Here is an 18608-nt window from a genome sequence, read left to right on the forward strand (position 1 = left end):
CGGCCCTCTAAAACCATCCAAATTTCTCATGCGGCCCCATGGCAAAATTAATTGCCCACCCCTGTACTATATGGAGGTTTATAGGGAGTGTATTATACTATATGGAGGACTTTGGGGACTGCATTATACTATACGGAGGACTATGGGGAGTGCATTATACTATAAAGAGGCCCATGGGGAGTGTATTATACTATATAGAGGATATGGGGAACATTCTACTATATGGATGACTAGGGGAGTGTATTACACTCCCTATAAACCTCCATATAGTATAATGCACTCCCCATAGTCCTCCATATAGTATAATGCAGTCCCCATAGTCCTCCATATAGTATAATACACTCCCTATAAACCTTCATATAGTATAATACACTTCCCTAGTCCTCCATATAGTATAATGTTCCCCATATCCTCTATATAGTATAATACACTCCCCATAGTCCTCCGTATAGTATAATGCAGTCACCATAGTCGTCCATATAGTATAATACACTCCCTATAAACCTCCATATAGTATATTATACTATATGGAGGACTATGGCGACTGCATTATACTATACGGAGGACTATGGGGAGTGTATTATACTATATAGAGGATATGGGGAACATTATACTATATGGAGGACTAGGGAAGTGTATTATACTATATGAAGGTTGCTGATTGGTCGAGGCCAATCAGAGACGCGGGATTTCTACGTCGATGCTGTGCCGGTCTCTGATTGGTCGAGGCCTGGCGGCCTCGACCAATCAGAGAGCCGGGATTTCCAGGACAGACAGACAGACGGAAAAACCCCTAGGCAATCTATATATATAATTGTCTAAGGGTTTTTCCGTCTGTCTTTCTGTCTGTCTGTCGTGGAAATCCCGGCTCTCTGATTGGTCGAGGCCGCCAGGCCTCGACCAATCAGCAACGGGCACAGCGACGATGATGTCATAAAGGACGTAGACATCTCACGTTTCTGATTCAGCGACGGGCACAGTATCGACGTAGATGTCATAATGGTTGCCATGGCGACGATGATGTCATAAAGGTTGCCTCGACCAATCAGCGACGGGCACAGTCTGCCGCGAATTCTGGAATCATCATTGTCCATATACTACGGGGACATGCATATTCTAGAATACCCGATGCGTTAGAATCGGGCCACAATCTAGTTATATATATAGATGGAGGTTTATAGGGAGTGTATTATACTATATGGAGGACTATGGGGACTGCATTATACTATACGGAGGACTTTGGGGAGTGCATTATACTATATATACTATATAGAGGACTATGGGGACATTATACTGTATGGAGACTAAGGGAGTGTATTATATTATATGGAGGTTTATAGGGAGTGTATTATACTATATGGAGGACTATGGGGAGTGTATTATACTATATGCAGGACTATGGGGAACATTATACTGATATGGAGGACTATGGGGGTGCATTATACTATATGGAGGACTATGGGGAACATTATACTGTATGGAGAACTATGGGGAGTGTATTATACTATATGGAGGTTTATAGGGAGTATATTATACTATATGGAGGACTATGGATAGTGTATTATACAATATGGAAGACTATGGGGAACATTATACTATGTGGAGGACTATAGGGTGTATTATACTATATGGAGGTAGATTGTGTGTGTATTATACTATATGAGGACTATGGGGAGTATTATACTATATGGAGGTCTATAGGGTGCATTATACTATATGGAGGACTATGGGGAGTGTATTATACTACATGGAGGACTATGGGGAGTGTATTATACTATATGGAAGACTATGGGGAGTGTATTATACTATATGGTGGTCTATGGGGAGTGTATTATACTATATGGAGGACTATGGGAGTGTTTTATACTATATGGAAGACTATAGGGAGTGTATTATACGATATGGAAGACTAAGGAAAACATACTATATGGAGGACTATGGGGTGAATTATACTATATGGAGGTCTATGGGGTGTGTATTATGCTATATTGAGGACTATGGGGAGTGTATTATACTATATGGAGGTCTATGGGGTGTGTATAATACTACATGTAGGACTATGGGGTGTGTAGTATACTATTTGGAGGACTATGGGGTGTGCATTATACTATATGGAAGACTATGTGGTGCATTATGTTATATGGAGGACTATTGGGTGTGCATTATACTATATGGAGGACTATGGGGAGTGGTGTATTATACTGTATGGAGGACTATGGGAAGTGCATTATACTATATGGAGGACTATGGGGTGTGTATTATACTATATGGAGCACTATGGGAAGTGCATTATACTATATGGAGGTTTATAAGGGGTGTATTATACTTTATGGAGGACTATGGGGAGTGTATTATACTATATGGAAGACTATGGGGAACATTATACTATGGGACATGCTACACTATTTGGAGGACTATGGGGTGTGCATTATACTATGTGGAGGACTATGGGATATGTATTATAGTATATTGAGGACTATGGGGGGCATTACACTATATGGATGACTATGGGATATATTATAGTATAAGGAGGACTATGAAGTGCATTATACTATATGGAGGACTATGGGATATATTATACTATATGGAGGACTGAGGTGTGCATTATACTATGTGGAGGACTATGGGGTGCATTATATTATATTGAGGACTATGGGGTGCATTATACTATATGGAGAGCTATGGGATATAATTATAGTATATGGAGGACTATGAGGTGCATTATACTATATGGAGGGCTATGGAATATATCATACTATATGGATGACTGGGGTGTGCAGTATACTATGTGGAGGAGTATGGGGTGCATTATACTATATGGAGGACTATGGGATGTATTATACCGTATTGAAGACTATGGGGTGCATTTTACTATATGGAGAACTATGGGATATATTATACTATATGGAGGACTGGGGTGTGCATTATACTATGTGGAGGACTATGGGGTGTATTATACTTTAAGGAGGACTATGGGATGTATTATATTATATTGAGGACTATGGGGTGCATTACACTATATGGAGAGCTATGTGATATATTATAGTATATTGAGGACTAAGAGCTGCATTACACTATATGGAGGACTATGGGGTGTATTATACTAAACAAACAAAATGCTGCTCATTCATTATGATTGGATTGTTTATGTGGGAACAGAAATCCTTGTTCTCAGCAGCACATTGCCTGGTGAAAACTGTAGATGTGCTGCTGATAACCTGATACTGTATGTGGACAGATTGATCTATTAATGATCGTTCTGTGCCGTCATTGTTGCTCATTGCTTATTGTGTGGATTGATCGGTTGGTTGCCCGCTGTGCTGATTATTCAGTTGCTCATTTTGTTGGTTGCTCAGTTGCTTAATGTATCAATTGGCAGGTTGCTCATTATGCTGATTGATTGGTTGCTCATTGTGATGCTTGGTTGGTTGCTTACGGTGTGAATTGGTCTGTAGCTAATTCTGCTGATTGGTTGGTTGCTTATTGTGCTGCTTGATTAGTTGCTCACTGTGCTCATTGGTTTGTTGCCCACTTTGCCAAATGGTCGCTTAGTAGTAGGGCTAAGAAAACTGTCCCTGAATAGTAGAGTTAAGAGTCCTGTCCCTTGGTAGTAGGGCTAAGAGGCTGACTGTGAACACTGTGTTCACCATTTGTGCAGGCTGACTGCGATCACTGCGTTCACCGTTTGGGCAGGCTGATTGCGATCACTTCGTTCACTGTTTGTGCAGGCTGATTGCGATCACTGCGTTCACTGTTTGTGCAGGCTGACTGCGATCACTGCATTCACTGTTTGTGCAGGCTGACTGCGATCACTGTGTTCACCGTTTGTGCAGGCTGATTGCGATCACTGCGTTCACTGTTTGTGCAGGCTGACTGTGATCACTGCATTCACCGTTTCTGCAGGTTGATTGCGATCAATGCGTTCACTGTGCAGGCTGACTGCAATCACTGCGTTCACTGTTTATGCAGGCTGACTGTGATCACTGCATTCACCGTTTCTGCAGGCTGATTGCGATCACTGCATTCACCGTTTGTGCAAGTTGATTGTGATCACTGCTGTTATGATCTGGTGGCCTAGGAGCAGCATGAGACGGACTCTGGAGAAGGTGGTCCCTGTACTGACCGCAAACCCTGAACCTAGCAGCGCAACTAGAAGTAGCCGTGGGGGGTACCTAACACTCTCTAGACCCCTCGGCACAGCCTAAGATCTAACTTCCCCTAAAGACAGAAACAGGAAACCTATCTTGCCTCAGAGAAAATCCCCAAAGGATAGATAGCCCCCCACAAATATTGACTGTGAGAGGAGAGGGAAATAACATACGCAGACATGAAATCAGAATTTAGCATAGGAGGCCATACTAGCTAAAAAGAAAGAAAAGAACAGAGTACTATGCGGTCAGTATTAAAACACTAGAAAATATCCACCACAGAAAATACAAAACACCACATCTGACTAAAGACATGGGGGGTATATCTGCATCTCCAGAGACACAGCTTGGCTGCAAAAAATCCTTCACAGACAAAGCAGGACAAGACAAAAACATGAATATGCACAGAACTATAAGGTCCACAGCAGGTGAACAGCAAAAACAAAGCCAGGACTTATCTTTGTAGAAAAGCACAGCAAACAGGAGAGACCAGCAGGAAGTGAATCCTCCAAAAAACAATGGACAACTGGCAGGGACTAAAGAGTCCAGCAAAGCTATATACCCCAGTCAGTTTTGCAATTAGTAGATACACCTGTCCAATCCTGCAGTCCAGGCACAACTGCATTACCCTCTACAACCACCGGAGGGAGCCCAAAAGCTGAATTCACAACACACTGCGCTCACTGTTTGTGCAGGCTGACTGCGATCACTGCGTTCACTGTTTGTGGAGGCTGACTGCGATCACTGCGTTCACTGTTTGTGCAGGCTGTCTGCGATCACTGCGTTCACTGTTTGTGCAGGCTGACTGCAATCACTGCATTCACCGTTTGTGAAGGCTGACTGTGATCACTGCGTTCACCGTTTGTGTAGGCTGACTGCGATCACTGCATTCATCGTTTGTACAGGCTGACTGCGATCACTGCGTTCACCGTTTGTGCAGGCTGACTGCACTCAGATGCGAGCATGGAGAATTTGAGGCACCTTGCCCAGACGCCCACCTCCGTGACTGATAAGAAGAGGGTGTTCTGGGAACGAGGAAGGTTGTAGCGGGAGACAGTACCCGGAAAATCGCAAAAGGAGTAGTTGAGGGACAGACAGATGGTCGTCTCACAGCAATTCCAGAGTGAGTTGTTGCGGATTGCCCATGAGATCCCGCTTGCTGGACACTTGGGGATCAGCAAAACTAAGGCCCGGCTGTCTCAACACTTCTATTGGCCCAAGATGGGGACAGATGTGTCAACCTACTGCCGCTCCTGTATCACCTGTCAAAGAGTGGGGAAGGCGGGGCCTGCTCTTAAGGCTCCCCTGATCCCTTTGCCAGAGATAGAGGAGCCTTTCCAGAGGATCGCAGTGGACATTGTGGTCCCACTGGCCATCACCAGCAGCTCTGGAAAGCAATACATCCTTACTGTTGTAGACTATGCTACCCGGTACCCAGAGGCAGTTGGCTCTGTCCTCAACTAGGGCAGATAAGATGGTGGATGCCCTGTTGGCTATCTTTTCACGGGTAGGATTTCCCAGGGAGATGCTTACCGATCAAGGGACCCAATTCATGTCTTGCCTAATGGAGGCTCTCTGTAAGAAAATGCAGATTAAGCGTCTGGTATCGAGTGCATATCACCCACAGACCAATGGCTTGTGTGAGCGCTTCAATGGTACCCTCAAACAGATGCTACGCATGCTGGCTGAGACCCAAGGGCGCGACTGGGAGCAGTACCTCCCACAGATGCTATTCGCTTACTGAGAGGTCCCGCAGGCCTCGACGGGGTTCTCCCCCTTCGAGCTCTTGTACGGCAGGCGAGTCTGGGGACCCCTTGGGTTGGTAAGGGAATCCTGGGAAGAGGAGCCTAACCATTCTGAAGTGTCCATAGTGAAGTATATCATGTGCTTCCGTGACAAGATGCAGACCTTGCGCAGTTGGTGCATGACAACATGACTCAGGCTCAGGCTAAGATAAGAAGCACTGGTACAACCAGAACGCCCGTTGACCAACACATGTTGGTCAAAAGGTGTGGATGCTAGTCCCCAAAGGGTAAGGGTTACCAAAGGGTAAGCTTCAAGCAGCTTGGGAAGGCCCGTATGTCGTCCACCAACAGCTCAACCCAGTCACCTACGTGGTCACGTTCGGGGTAGGCGAAAGGCCTTTCACGTCAACATGATGAAGGCTCACCACGAGCGTGAACCTTACGTCCTACCGGTCTGCAGCCTGCCCGAAGATGGGGAGGAAGACCACCTCCTGGACATGCTGGCCCAAGCCAAGGCCGGTGGGTCCATTGAGGACGTGGACGTAAGCGCCTCGCTAACCGAACCCCAGCGGTTGCAGTTGCGGACCAAGCTGGAACCCTTCCGGGCAGTGTTCTCCAACCGACCTGGAAGGAGTGAGTTATCGGTCCACAAGGTGGACACCAGGAATCATGCCCCGCTACGGCGAACACCCTATCGGATCTCCAACGAGGTACAGCAGGTTATGCGCCAGGAGATCGATGAGATGTTACAGCTGGGGGTGATTCAACGGTCAAAGAGCACGTGGGCCTCACCTGTAGTCCTCGAGCCAAAGAAGAATCGGAACACCCGGTTCTGTGTGGACTACAGGGGGCTCAATGCCATCACAGCCTCTGACGTGCACCCAATGCCGCGCATCGAGGAGCTGCTTGAGAAGTTAGCTGGCACAAAATACCTGACCATAATGGATCTGAGTCGAGGATACTGGCAGATCCCCCTGAGCCCCGAGGCGCAGGAGAAGTCCGCCTTTATCACACCCTTCGGTCATGCCCTTCGGCATGAAGAATGCCCCTGCCACTTTCCAGCGGATGGTCAACCACCTGCTACAGGGACTGGAGAAGTACGCGGTGGCTTACTTGGATGACATTGCCATCTCCAGTTCCTCCTGGGACGAACACCTGCAGCATCTCGAGGAGGTGCTCAGGCAACTTCACCGAGCCGGTCTGACCATCAAGCCCAGAAAGTGCCAGATGAGCATGAGAGAGGTCCACTACCTGGGGCACCGGGTAAGTAGGAAGTCCATAAAGCCAGAGCCGGGGAAAGTGGATGCGATCGTGTCCTGGCCCACCCCCAGGACCAAGAAACAGGTGATCTCTTTTCTGGCCACTGCTGGGTACTATAGGCGCTTTGTACAGAACTATAGTAGCCTGGCAAAACCCTTGATGGACCACACCAGGAAGAAGGTACCCCACATCATCAACTGGACCAACGGCTGTGAGGGAGCCTTCCAGGCATTGAAAACAGCACCCTGCAACGCCCCTGTGTTGAAAGCAGTCGACAGCAATCGACCGTTCATGGTGCAGACCGACGCCAGCGAGTTTGGCCTTGGTGCTGTGCTCAGCCAGGTTGACTCGGAGAACCAAGAGCACCCCGTGTTGTACCTGAGCTGGAAACTTCTGCCGAGGGAAGTGGCCTACTCCACTGTCGAGAAGGAGTGCCTGGCCATAGTCTGGGCCCTGCAACGCTTGCAGCCCTACTTGTATGGTCGCACCCTCACTGTGTTGACCGACCCCAACCCTCTGCGCTGGCTACACGCTATGTGTGGAACCAACGGAAGGTTGCTACGCTGGAGCCTTGCCCTCCAGCAGTATGACTTTACCATCGAGCACAAAACCTGCAGAGAGCATGGCAATGCAGATGGGTTATCCCACCGGGGTGAACCTGCTGAGGTGCGCATGGAGGAGTACCGAGATGTTCTGCCTCCGTAGCGCAGTCCAAAAGGGGGAGGTGTCACGATAATTTGAATATGCCACGTTTGAGTATCTGCCTAGCTTTACAAGACACACGCTGTGGGCTATTCTGACCCTCCTTCTCTCCCTTCCTACTGCCTTTGCTGGTATAGGCACAAACCCCTATGGCCGAGACCCTGTGTAACTTGAAACTCCAGTGTGGGGCTCTGACCCTCCTCACTCCTTCCTTCCTCCCTCCCGTAGAAATTTCTTTGTCACCTGGGCTTGCTGTATGTGGGGAGATATTAAAGAAGCCATAATGCGACGCCAGAGTATGATAGAAATATGAAAGATACATAGTTGGAACATTCTTTGATAGAGCTTCGCTACAGGGCCTTTTGCCAAAATCTAGCACCAAGATAAGCAGAGAAATGGATTTCTCCTAAACAGAGTGTAATAGCTAGCCCAAATTTAGACTCATTAGAAAGCTAATTTCAATATAAGATGAGTGATGGCTTTGCCTTTATTCTGCTAGGTTCTCAGGCACATTTATGAGTATTATAAGTTTTCGTACCAAAATGTGCACCCTGGCATCTAGGGGAGGGTGCAGGTAAACCAGCCCCTTTAGTGATGTCACAAGCCTACAAGTATAAGTTACTGCCAGTCAGCCTAGCCTTCAGTCTTGCCTGAGAAGCTGTTGCACCAGGACTCTCTGATGAATTGGGATGTCTGGCTCCTCCCCCCAGCATGGTTAGCTAGGATGATCTAAGCAACATGTGAGTGTTTATCTTCTTTAATCCCTGTTTTTTTGTAATTGCTTGTATATACTTTGATTGTCTCACATTGCTAAATCTTTTTATACCTTTTGTAAACACTGCCTACCTTTTGGAGTAAACTATAAAATTACTAGATCGTCTTCTCCATGTACTATGCGAATTTTCACGTGCTTGAAGTTAAATACGCTACTAATTTGGGTTGGCTCGAACCTGTCTGTTGAGGAATATGAGCTGGGGGCAGCGAAGTGTGCTCTGGGCTAGGTGGGTAAAGCTGGCAGCGACGGAGCGTGGTTTTATAAGCTATTGCCTGGCTGCGGCCTGAGCATTTATAATTCCCTCGCTGCAGCGTGCCTGCTAGCCAGTCCACAGTGAAGCGGCCCATCCGGCGACTAATTATCCTAGGTGTAGTTCCCTGACTGACCTGAGGGTAAGGGGGCTCCGGAGAGCTGCAAGTTCCAAAGCGGAATTGGAAAAGCGGGATTTACTTACATTCATAACATATTGTAGCAGCAGTGGGATAACTAAAATAAGCCCCTGCGGTAAATTGATAGGTCAATAGCCTTGTTTGTGTTTTCATCACATTGTAGCAGTGGTGGGATAACTAAGATAAGCCCCCTGCACATGTGATAGCACACAGGACACCCCCCTTTTCGAGACAGGGTTTATATTGATTAGGGTCTGTATACAGTAGATGGTATAGATTTGGGTCTGTGTGGATCGTAGTCTGGTTTGAGGTCGTCAGTTGAAGGGTCTGGTGTCAGTATAGATGAAGATCATCTGGTCTGGTGTTTGTATGGATTGGGGACCTGTTTTGGGGTCTGCATAGATTTGGTTCTAGTGTCTAGTTTGGGATTTGTATAGATTGGGGATCTGTTCTGGGGTCTGTATAGTGTGGAGGTCTGGATTTCTTTTTTTATGAGTCTGTATAAATTGGGGATCTGGAGTCTGCATAGATTGGGTTCTACTTTGGAATCTATATAGATGGGGATCTAGCTTGGGATCTTTATAGATTGGTGAGCTGGTCTGGGGCCTGTATAGTTTGGGGGGCCATGGCCTGAGGTCTGTATAGATGGAGAATCTGGTCTGGGCTTTTTTTTTTTTTATAGATGAAGGGTCTGTTTTGGGGTCTGTATAGATGGAGAATCTGGTCTGGGCTTTTTTTTTTATAGATGAAGGGTCTGTATAGATGGAGAATCTGGTCTGGGGTCTCTTTACAAATCACCTGGTTGAAGGTCTGTATATAATGGGGGGCATCCCTGGGTCTCTATTTGAGGCATCTGATTTGGGGGTCATATATTTATTTGATGTGTGTTCTCTATTAGTTTTTGGGATGATGAGCGGATTTTATGAAATGCTTTTCTGAATCCCGTTGATTTTCCTTCTCATAACTGGTGATGATTGTGCGTTGGGTTTGAGAAAAGCCAGAGTCCTTCTTTAATGGCTTGTGCAGGTTCTTTACCTCCCTAATCACATAGTAAGTCAGCCCCTAGGAATATTTCGGACCCCCGCGCTGGTGCAGGACGGCTCGGGATCGCGTGTGCGGATGGCGCGGCTCTTGTTTAAATTTCACGTAACGTAAAGGAATTAGATCCACAATCCGCGTGTCATAATCTGTCCAAACATGTCACCTGTGACAAATGGCCGCGGCCGCTGCGCTAGTCAAACACCCCGGAGCTCTAATCCCGAGTGACCGGGAAAAATTCCATTTCTGTGTGAGCGAAACTGAAATAAGCGAAGTGTTTGTGTGATTGTGACGCTGCACGGGCGAGTGGACTGGGTAAATATGGCGCAGCACGCATCGTCAACTCTCTTCTTTCTTTTCCCGAAATGTAGAACTAGAAGAAATGGCGTTTGCTCCACCTAAGAACACGGAGGGGGCGAAGATGCAGACGAAAATGAGCACCTGGACCCCCCTGAACCACCCGCTGATGAACGACAAGGTGGGAGGCCAGGGGCGGGCAAGAATGGTTAAAGTTTAGTGAAGAGTTCCGAAACTTTCTAATATTCTTTGTATTGCCTCAAGATCTCTGCTTACTGTCAGAGAATGGAAACATTCATCAGACTGCATTAAGACAGATCTGTCTGGCTGAGGCTTTGTTACAGTGTATCGTTTCAGGGCACCTTAGTAAGTGTAGCACAGCAGCACCACCAAGTTCTGCCCCCAAAACTTTGTTACAATGTGTCAGTGGAGCAGTCCGGTAAGTATCCCATCAGCATAAAGCATCCAATGAGGCCCTGTTTAAATCACCTGACCTCTGCAGCCAATCACAGCCTGCAGTGGTCCTGCGACATCACCGCTTCCAGTATCTGCGCAGACCACGGAGCAGCCATCGCTGGATCCTGGGGAGTGCCGATAGAAGAATATGGCAGAGTTCGATACTATTTACATATCAGGTCCCCTGGGCAAAGTTTTATACAAGTTCTTTAAAGGGGTATTTTCAAGTTGTCTTTTGAGCAGCTCAGACCTATGCAGTCTCCTTACAGTCTCCTCACTTTTCCTTGAGTAACAGTTCTGGGGAGCAGCAGAGCTGTAGTATTAGCAGAACTATAAAGCTCAGCACAAGTTCTGCTGATATACTGTACTATTTATATATATATAGTGGTGTCACTGTAATTTCACATAGAGATAACAGGGCATTTGAACAATCACACAGTTTGGGATAACTTTGGGAAGAATCCGGTACTGTAAACTGGTGATTTTATAAGATAGATAACAGCATCTTGTCAGGAGCTGGAACGGAGGGAGAGGAAGGAGGTGTGCAGCTTACTGGTGGCGAGAGGTGACTGGGATGTTAGGAGTTAACTCTTCTACCGGAATGTAACAATGTAACCACTGCACACTCTAAGCTAGGGTCTGGAGGCCAGGCTTCATGGAAGCCAGCTATACACTATGCAAGATAAAAGCTGTCATTGCAGGAGAACGACAGCAGCTAGAAAAAGCAAATCAATTGCAAACTTGCTTATGTTCATGCTGTCTAACTAATTAAATCTAATTAGTAATATGGATAACATCCATTTAAGTATAGCAGTATATAATACACAGGTTACAGGTTCAAGTTCCCTATGGAGGCTAAAAAAAATGCAAGAATTGCATTTTTTACCCCATTTCACCGCATTTGGAATTTGTTCAACAGTACATTATATGGTAAGCTGAACGGTGTCAAACTGCAACTAACTAGCCTTCATACAGCGATAGAGATGGAAAAATAAAGGAAAATAGGGGAGGAAATGTGCTAAAATGAAAATTGTCGCCTTCAGGAAAGGGTTAAGATCCACAACTTGCTGTCAGTGAATGAAAACATTCTTCTTTGGTCTTGTTCCCAAGGGAGAGCGTGGTCCTTAAGGGATTTCCGCCCCTGAATGTAAACAGGAAGGTTTCCACTTTGCAAAGTAGAGATCTCGAAAATGGTGGAAGAACCCAAAAAGAAAACTTCTGAGCAGTTAACGATAATGAGAGCAGAAGATAATGACTCGGCTTTATGTAGAAATGCAGAGAGCGGGGCGTCGTGTCGCCCTTGGGCCGCAGGCTTGTTTCCCAGTGTGCTCCATACATGTGATTTACTGCTGTCATCCTTTATATTTACATAGGTGTTCGAAGAAAGAAGAGCTTTATTAGGAAAGTGGGTACGAGGCGATCCTCCGTCCACCAGTCACGTGATGTATAAGTCACTTCTGCGCCTGTCGCCCATGATCAATATCATTACATTGTGTCCATAGAAATTCTGTGACATCGGCATTTGTATGTTATTCTACTTCTGTAATGTCATCATAGTAACAGAAATGCTCATTATTGCTCCAGAGACCTTGGAGATTCATGTCCCATCCGGCTGCAGGTCTTATATAAAGTCTACACACATAGTACAGTCACTGTGTACATACATTACTAATCCGGAGTTACATCCTGTATTATACTCCAGAGCTGCACTCAGTATTCTGCTGGTGCAGTCACTGTGTACATACATTACATTACTAATCCTGAGTTACCTCCTGTATTATACTCCAGAGCTGCACTCACTATTCTGCTGGTGCAGTCACTGTGTACATACATTACATTACTGGTCCTGAGTTACATCCTGTATTATACCCCAGAGCTGCACTCACTATTCTGCTGGTGCAGTCACTGTGTACATACATTACATTACTGGTCCTGAGTTACATCCTGTATTATACTCCAGAGCTGCACTCACTATTCTGCTGGTGCAGTCACTATGTACATACATTACTAATCCGGAGTTACATCCTGTATTATACTCCAGAGCTGCACTCACTATTCTGCTGGTGCAGTCACTGTGTACATACATTACATTACTGATCCTGAGTTACATCCTGTATTATACCCCAGAGCTGCACTCACTATTCTGCTGGTGCAGTCACTGTGTACATACATTACATTACTAATCCGGAGTTACATCCTGTATTATACTCCAGAGCTGCACTCACTATTCTGCTGGTGCAGTCACTGTGTACATACATTACTAATCCGGAGTTACATCCTGCATTATACCCCAGAGCTGCACTCACTGTTCTGCTGGTGCAGTCACTGTGTACATACATTACATTACTGATCCTGAGATACATCCTGTATTATCCCCCAGAGCTGCACTCACTATTCTGCTGGTGGAGTCTCTGTGTACATACATTACATTACTGATCCTGAGCTACATCCTGAGCTGCACTCACTATTCTGCTGGTGCAGTCACTGTGCACATACATTACATTACTGATCCTGAGTTACATCCTGTATTATACCCCAGAGCTGCACTCACTATTCTGCTGGTGCAGTCACTGTGTACATACATTACATTACTGATCCTGAGTTACATACTGTATTATACCCCAGAGCTGCACTCACTATTCTGCTGGTGCAGTCACTGTGTACATACATTACATTACTGATCCTGAGTTACCTCCTGTATTATACTCCAGAGCTGCACTCACTATTCTGCTGGTGCAGTCACTGTGTACATACATTACATTACTGATCCTGAGCTACATCCTGTATTATACCCCAGAGCTGCACTCACTATTCTGCTGGTGCAGTCACTGTGTACATACATTACATTACTGATCCTGAGTTACCTCCTGTATTATACTCCAGAGCTGCGCTCGCTATTCTGCTGGTGCAGTCACTGTATACATACATTACATTACTGATCCTGAGTTACATACTGTATTATACTCCAGAGCTGCACTCACTATTCTGCTGGTGCAATCACTGTGTACATACATTACATTACTGATCCTGAGTTACATACTGTATTATACTCCAGAGCTGCACTCACTATTCTGCTGGTGTAGTCACTGTGTACATACATTACATTACTGATCCTGAGTTCCATCCTGTATTATACTCCAGAGCTGCACTCACTATTCTGCTTGTGCAGTCACTGTGTACATACATTACATTACTGATCCTGAGTTACATCCTGTATTATACTACAGAGCTGCACTCACTATTCTGCTGGTGCAGTCACTGTGTACATACATTACATTATTGATCCGGAGTTACATCCTGTATTATACTCCAGAGCTGCACTCACTATTCTGCTGTTGGGGCCAAAGTGTAAATACAGAGTATGTACTGACCTCAGATAAGTGTTTGTGGTGTGTCTGATGACAAACATGCTGACTGTTCCCAGGAGACTTGCATTTTATCTATTTTATCTTTTTATTGAGATGAATTCTGAATGTAAGCCATGTAATGGTGATGATAGTGAATATACCGTACATTTCCTACACAGACAGAGATTCCGGCAGCTCCTGAGCACACATGCCTGACGCTATATGGTGGCGCACTATGCAATTATTACCTGTATAGACCCAAAATCAGCAGAGGGCAATGATAAGATGTGGAGGTTAGAAACCTGAGAGCTAACAGTAAAGAAATGTAATATAGTTATATATAGTTAGGTCCAGAAATATTAGGGCTGTGACAGAATCTTTGTGATTTCAGCTCTGCAGGCCACGTTTTTTATGTAAAATGAAACAACTGAGATGCAATCAAAATGGAATCAGATTTAGTTAAAGGGATTGAACAAAAAATATCCTGTAAAACGTTTAGGAAATGCAACCATTTTTCTACAAAATCTCCTCATTTCAGGGGCTCAGTAGTAATTGGACACATTGACTTTGCCATAAGTAAAATGTTCATTTTTAATAATGTATGGAGAATCCTTTGCAGCAATGATGGCCTATAGTCTGTGGTCCATGGATGTTGCCATTGCTGGTCCCCTCTGGTGTGAGGCTTTGCAGCAATGACAGCCTATAGTCTGGGGTCAATGGACATCACCATTGCTTGTCTCCTGCGCTGTGAGGCTTTGCAGAAATGACGGCCTATAGTCTGGGGTCCATGGACGTCACCATCGCTAGTCTAATCCAGTGTGAGGCTTTGCAGCAATGATGGCCTGAAGCCTGGGGTCCATTTACGTCACCATCGCTGATCTCCTCCGGGGTGAGGCTTTGCAGCAATGATGGCTCGATGCCTGGGGTCCATGGACATCTCCATCACTGGTCTCCTCCGGGATGAGGCTTTGCAGCAATGATGGCCTGAAGCCTTGGGTCCATGGACGTCATCATCGCTGGTCTCCTCCAGGTTGAGGCTTTGCAGCAATGATGGCCTGAAGCCTGGGGTCCATGGATGTCACCATCGCTGGTCTCCTCCGATGTGAGGCCTTGCAGTAATGATGGCCTGAAGCCTGGGGTCCATGGATGTCACCATAGCTGATATCCTCCTGGGTGAGGCTTTACAGCAATGATGGCCTGAAGCCTGGGGTCCATGGACGTTGACATCGCTGATCTCCTCCGGTGTGAGGCTTTGCAGCAATGATGGCCTGAAGCCTGGGGTCCATGGACGTCACCATCGCTGGTCTCCTGCGGGGTGAGGCTGTATATCAACGATGGCCTGAAGTCTGGGGTCCATGGACGTCACCATCGTTGGTCTCTTCTAGGGTGAGGCTTTGCAGGAATTATGGCCTGTAGTCTGTGGTCCATGGACGTCACCATATCTGGTCTCCGGTGTGAGGCTTTGCAGCAATGTTGGCCTGAAGCCTGCGGTCCATGGACATCACCATCGCTAGTCTCCTCCGGTGTGAGGATTTGCCGGCTTTACAGCTTTGACTTGAATGTTGCTTGTTTATGTTTCTGCCTTTTGCCTTCAGCCTGTGAAATGCGTCTCGATCGGCTGAGATCTGGTGAAGCCTCAGCCATTGCAAAATACTTCACTTCATGAGAGCAAATAGAGAGGGTTGACCACAAGGTGCAAACCATTAATCAGCCTGAAAACTAGAAAGGCCATATTAGACTTTGCCAAAAAAATATCTAAAGAAGCTTCCAGTTCTGGTTTACACCTTGTGGTGAACCCTCTCTGTTTACTCTCATGAAATCTTCTCTTTATTATAGACTTACATACTGAAACCCCGACTTCCTGGAGATTGTTCATCACTTGGGTGGATGTTATGACAAGTTTTTCTTCACCACGGAAAGGATTCTGCCATCATCCACCACTGTTGTCTTTCGTGGACGTCCAGGCCTTTTTGAGTTCCCAAACTCACCAATGTCCTCTTTTTTTTTTTGCAGAATGTACCAAACTATTGATTTGGCCGTTCCTAACATTTTTGCTCTTTTATGGATTTTTTTTTCAGCCTAATAATTGTCTGTTTCTATTCCATTGAGAGCTCCTTTGACCGCATTTTTTGGGTTCACAGCAACAGCTTCCAAATGCAAATGACACGCCTGGAATCAGCTTCAGACCTTTTAGTGGATTAATTGATGATGGATTAATGCGGGAATAGCCCATGCAACCCATTAATAAGCTTTTGATATAATTTCCAATTACTTTTAGTCCCTTTAAAAAGACGCAGCTACATATTAACGAGCTGTAATTCCTAATCCCTTCCTCCAATTAGGATGTGACTAGCCTTAAATTAAAGCCGAGAGGTGACAAAAATCTCGTGTCACTGTCCAGATATTTCTGGACCTAATTGTATACATACATAACATTTAGGTTTTATTAGCCGCCAGTACCGGACACTCTGTAGTCTGGAAATCCAATGTTGATGCCGGATTGTCGGACATTTCGGTACGTTTAGTTCTAATCCGTTCATCTCCCTGGACAATGCCATCCCTTAGTAGAGGAAAGTTCTACTTTTCAGCTCCTTCTAGAGCCGAGCAAACATTTGTCAAGTGCAGGTGTAGGTGGGAGGCACTGACCAGAGGATGATGAAGGAGGTCCCCCATTCATGGACAGGCACATAAAGGGGATGTCCAACAGCAGGATCACCTACAAAGACTGAACACTTTTCATAGTTGAGGGTTTGTCACAATGTATCAGTGCAGGTAGTCCGCTGTGAATTTACAGGACTGAGATCTGAGTCATGACTCACAGAGACGCTCAAAAATCCGTGACTTTTTGGCGCCAGTTCTATGGTGTAAAATGCCCAAAGTTTTGGGATTGTTGCAGTTCGGCAAAGCTGATCCTTCTCTCCCCGATAATCACGTCTCAGGTGTCCCCCCATATACAGTACATTAGACTGAATAATGGCCCCAGTATAACCGGGGGATTTTGCCAACACTAATCAGAACTGTCAATCAGATTTTTCAAAAATTATTTTATGTTTCGCCCTCGAACTTCCCAGAATTCAGATCCTCTCTGTCTGAGCTCTTTGGAAATTCCAGCATATAGAAGTAAGAGGTTCTGCAGCGCCGGGGACTGAGCCTGTAGGTATAGTGCTGATTGATGCCCCATTACGGAAAGTAATCTGAGATCTGATGACCTGTGTACCTAGGCTAGGGCCCTGACACCTGCACAATGGCCTCTTATTGCGTGGGGTCTTTGATGTACTAACCAAGACCCCCATCCATTAATCAACCCCTTCTCCTGACCCCACCTTAATTAGCCTCCATTACATGAAACTGTAATTAGAAACTTTCCAAAAAGTATCATAGACTTTAATAAGATCGTTCACTTCAGGTTCATTGCTATGTTGGGCCCATAAAATTGGTGGAACCTGGACAGCTTCACAGGGGCCCTAATGTAAACAGGGGGCCACTACCTCCTCCAAAGCAGGTGGGATTGTGCATTATGATGAGCTATTGGACTGCAAGGGGCCCATATACTGTTTTTGTACAGGGGCCCTTCTAACTGTGTCCATTCCTGGGCCCATCCCCGGAGACTACTATCCACAGATCGTATCCTTACGTCCTGTGCTGAGGATTTTCATCTGTAAAACTTATGCTGGATTTGCAGTAATGCCATAAAGTGCATTGCTTCAAGAGGAAACGCCATTGGGGGACATGCCACCAGGGTCCGATCGTTGTGGCCCCCGTTCAGTGAAACAGTTGCGCTAGGAATACTCCATGCTCCTCCAACATCTCCGCATTGCTTTCTCCAAAGCCAGCTTGTTCTAACCATTAGTAATTCTGCCATTTTTTCCTTCCGCTCTCAGTTTGACAAATGGTCGGACGCCCAAAGACGCCGCGTCCTGTGTGACCTGTTGGAGCGATGCAGCGTGTCGCAGCTTCGATTCTGTAGTGGCCATCTCCAGGAGAAAGCCCCCCGAGATGCTGTGGATTTCAGCAAGGTGCTCCCGAGAGTGCTCAGCCTCTACATCTTCTCCTTCCTGGATCCTCGCAGCCTCTGCCGCTGCGCACAGGTGGGCCATTGTAGATTCAGCTCCCGCCCACACGTAGCCTGGCATAGTCTAATCCAGTAAAGGAAGCGGTCATTCCCCGAGTAGTCAGGGAATAGTCCCGAGAGACACAAAGTTCTCAACCTCTGCACTAGAAAGGGACACTGAAATACCCCCGTAAGGTGCCTGTTGGGGGTGGACCACGCGTAGCAGCTTGCGGCTTCATTCTGTTAGCTTCATCTAAAAGGGATGTCAAAGTCAAATACACAGAGGGACAAATTAAAAACTCGGACAAAATCGGGGCCAACCTTGATATTAATTAATAAAATGTCTACAATTGAGGAAGTTTTTCCTGATCATCAAATATTACGATGAACTTTTTCATAT

The 18608-nt window shown here is 45.9% G+C and overlaps 1 protein-coding gene across 1 annotated transcript in view; it reads left to right on the forward strand.

Annotated features, from left to right (window-relative positions):
* The window catches only part of FBXO16 (F-box protein 16), a 48563-nt gene that overhangs the window by 9893 nt on the left and 20062 nt on the right, over positions 1-18608 (forward strand). Inside the window, exons 2-4 of the mRNA XM_069728405.1 lie at positions 10429-10535; positions 12184-12219; positions 18039-18245. Of these exons, the coding sequence (XP_069584506.1) occupies positions 10440-10535; positions 12184-12219; positions 18039-18245 (339 nt within the window). The 5' untranslated portion in view covers positions 10429-10439. The remainder of the gene's footprint in view (positions 1-10428; positions 10536-12183; positions 12220-18038; positions 18246-18608) is intronic.

The sequence above is a fragment of the Ranitomeya imitator genome, chromosome 5, assembly GCF_032444005.1.
Source record: "Ranitomeya imitator isolate aRanImi1 chromosome 5, aRanImi1.pri, whole genome shotgun sequence".
Classification (NCBI taxonomy): Eukaryota; Metazoa; Chordata; class Amphibia; order Anura; family Dendrobatidae; genus Ranitomeya; species Ranitomeya imitator.